This window comes from Apteryx rowi, unplaced genomic scaffold (assembly GCF_003343035.1).
Source record: "Apteryx rowi isolate R43461 unplaced genomic scaffold, aptRow1 scaffold_2979, whole genome shotgun sequence".
Classification (NCBI taxonomy): Eukaryota; Metazoa; Chordata; class Aves; order Apterygiformes; family Apterygidae; genus Apteryx; species Apteryx rowi.
The window spans coordinates 1-1,814 of NW_020449395.1; the positions used below are offsets into that span (position 1 = coordinate 1).

General features: G+C 55.1%; 1 protein-coding gene across 1 annotated transcript; it reads left to right on the top strand.

Annotated features, from left to right (window-relative positions):
* The first annotated feature begins 8 nt into the window (after window positions 1–8).
* On the top strand, window positions 9–1,808 carry LOC112967859. Its single transcript, XM_026069467.1, has 2 exons — window positions 9–1,251; window positions 1,291–1,808. The coding sequence occupies exons 1-2, from the start codon at window positions 35–37 to the stop codon at window positions 1,331–1,333; spliced, it is 1,260 nt and encodes a 419-aa protein (XP_025925252.1). The 5' UTR covers window positions 9–34; the 3' UTR covers window positions 1,334–1,808.
* The last annotated feature ends 6 nt before the right edge of the window (window positions 1,809–1,814 follow it).

Sequence of the window (1,814 nt, forward strand, 5' to 3'; positions counted from 1 at the left end):
ACCTCGCAGCGGTGCAAAACCAGTTGCATGCGCGATGCAACCTTGCAGCGATGCAAACGCACTTGCACGCGCGATGCACGCTTGCAGCGATGCAACCTTGCAGCGATGCAACCTTGCAGCGATGCAAAACCATTTGCATGCACGGTGCAACCTTGCGGCAATGCAAGCTGGTTTGCACGCAGTTTGCAACCTTGCAGCGATGCAAACGTGCTCGCATGCACAGTGCAGCCTTGCAGCGATGCAAACGCGTTTGCCTGCAGAATGCAACCTTGCAGCGATGCAGACGCGCTCACATGCGCGATGCGGCCTTGCAGCGATGCAAATGCATTTGCACGCGCGATGCAACATTGCAGCGATGCAAACGCACTTGCACACGTGTTGCAACCTTGCAGCGATGCAGACGCATTTGCACACACGATGCAACCTTGCAGTGATGCAAACGCGCCCACATGCGCGATGCAGCCTTGCAGCGATGCAGAAACACTTGCATGCACGGTGCAACCTTGCACCGATGCAAACGCACTTGCGCACGTGTTGCGACCTTGCAGCAATGCAAACACACCCGCGCGCACGATGCAAGCTTGCAGCAATGCAGACGCGTTTGCATGCAGAGTGCAACCTCGCGGCAATGCAAAAGCAGTTGCATGCACGGTGCAACATTGCATCAATGCAAACACGCATGCATGGTGCAACCTTGCAGCAATGCAAATGCGCTTGCGCGCACGATGCAACCTTGCAGCGATGCAAACACACTCGCACGCATGCTGCGACTTCGCAGCGATGCAAACGCACTTGCACACGCGATGYAACCTTGCAGCRGTGCAACCTTGCAGYGATGCAAAACCATTTGCATGCACAGTGCAACCTTGCAGCAATGCAAACATACTTGCATGCGTGCTGCAGCATTGTAGCAATGCAAACGCACTCGCATGCATGCTGCAACCTCTCAGTAATGCAAAAGCGGTTGTATCCTGCAACATTGCAGCAATGCAAACACACTTGCATGCACGGTGCAACCTCACAGCAACGCAAAAGCAGTTGCGTGCTGCAACCTCGCAGCAATGCAAGCACACTTGCAGGTTTGATGCAGCCTTGCAGCAATGCAAACGCACGTGCGCGTGTGATGCAGCCTTGCAGCAATGCGAACGCGCTTTGCATGCACGACGCAATATTGCATCAATGCAAACACGCTTGCATGCACGGCGCGACCTTGCAGCAATGCAAACGCGCTTGCACGCACGATGCAGCCTTGCAGCAACGCAAACGCACTTGCATGTATGATGCGACTTAGCAGCAATGCAAACGCACTTGCACGCACGGTGCAACCTCGTAGCAATGCAAACACACTTGCGTGCACGATGCAGCCTTGCAGCAATGCAAATGCGCTTTGCATGCACGATGCAACCTCGCAGCAACACAAACGCAGTTGCACGCTGCAACCTCGCAGCCATGCAAACGCGCAGTTGCATGCACGCTGCAACCTCGCAGCCATGCAAACGCGCAGTTGCATGCACGATGCAACCTCGCAGCAATGCAAAATCGCTTGCACGATGCAACCTCGCAGCAACGCAAAAGCAGTTGCACGCTGCAACCTTGCAGCCATGCAAACGCGCTTTGCATGCACGATGCAACCTCGCAGCAACGCAAACGCAGTTGCACACTGCAACCTCGCAGCCATGCAAATGCGCTTTGCATGCACGATGCAACATTGCAGCCATGCAAACACACAGTTGCACGCATGATGCAACCTCGCAGCAACGCAAAATCGCTTGCACCCTGCAACCTCGCAGCCACGCAAACGCGCTTTGCATGCA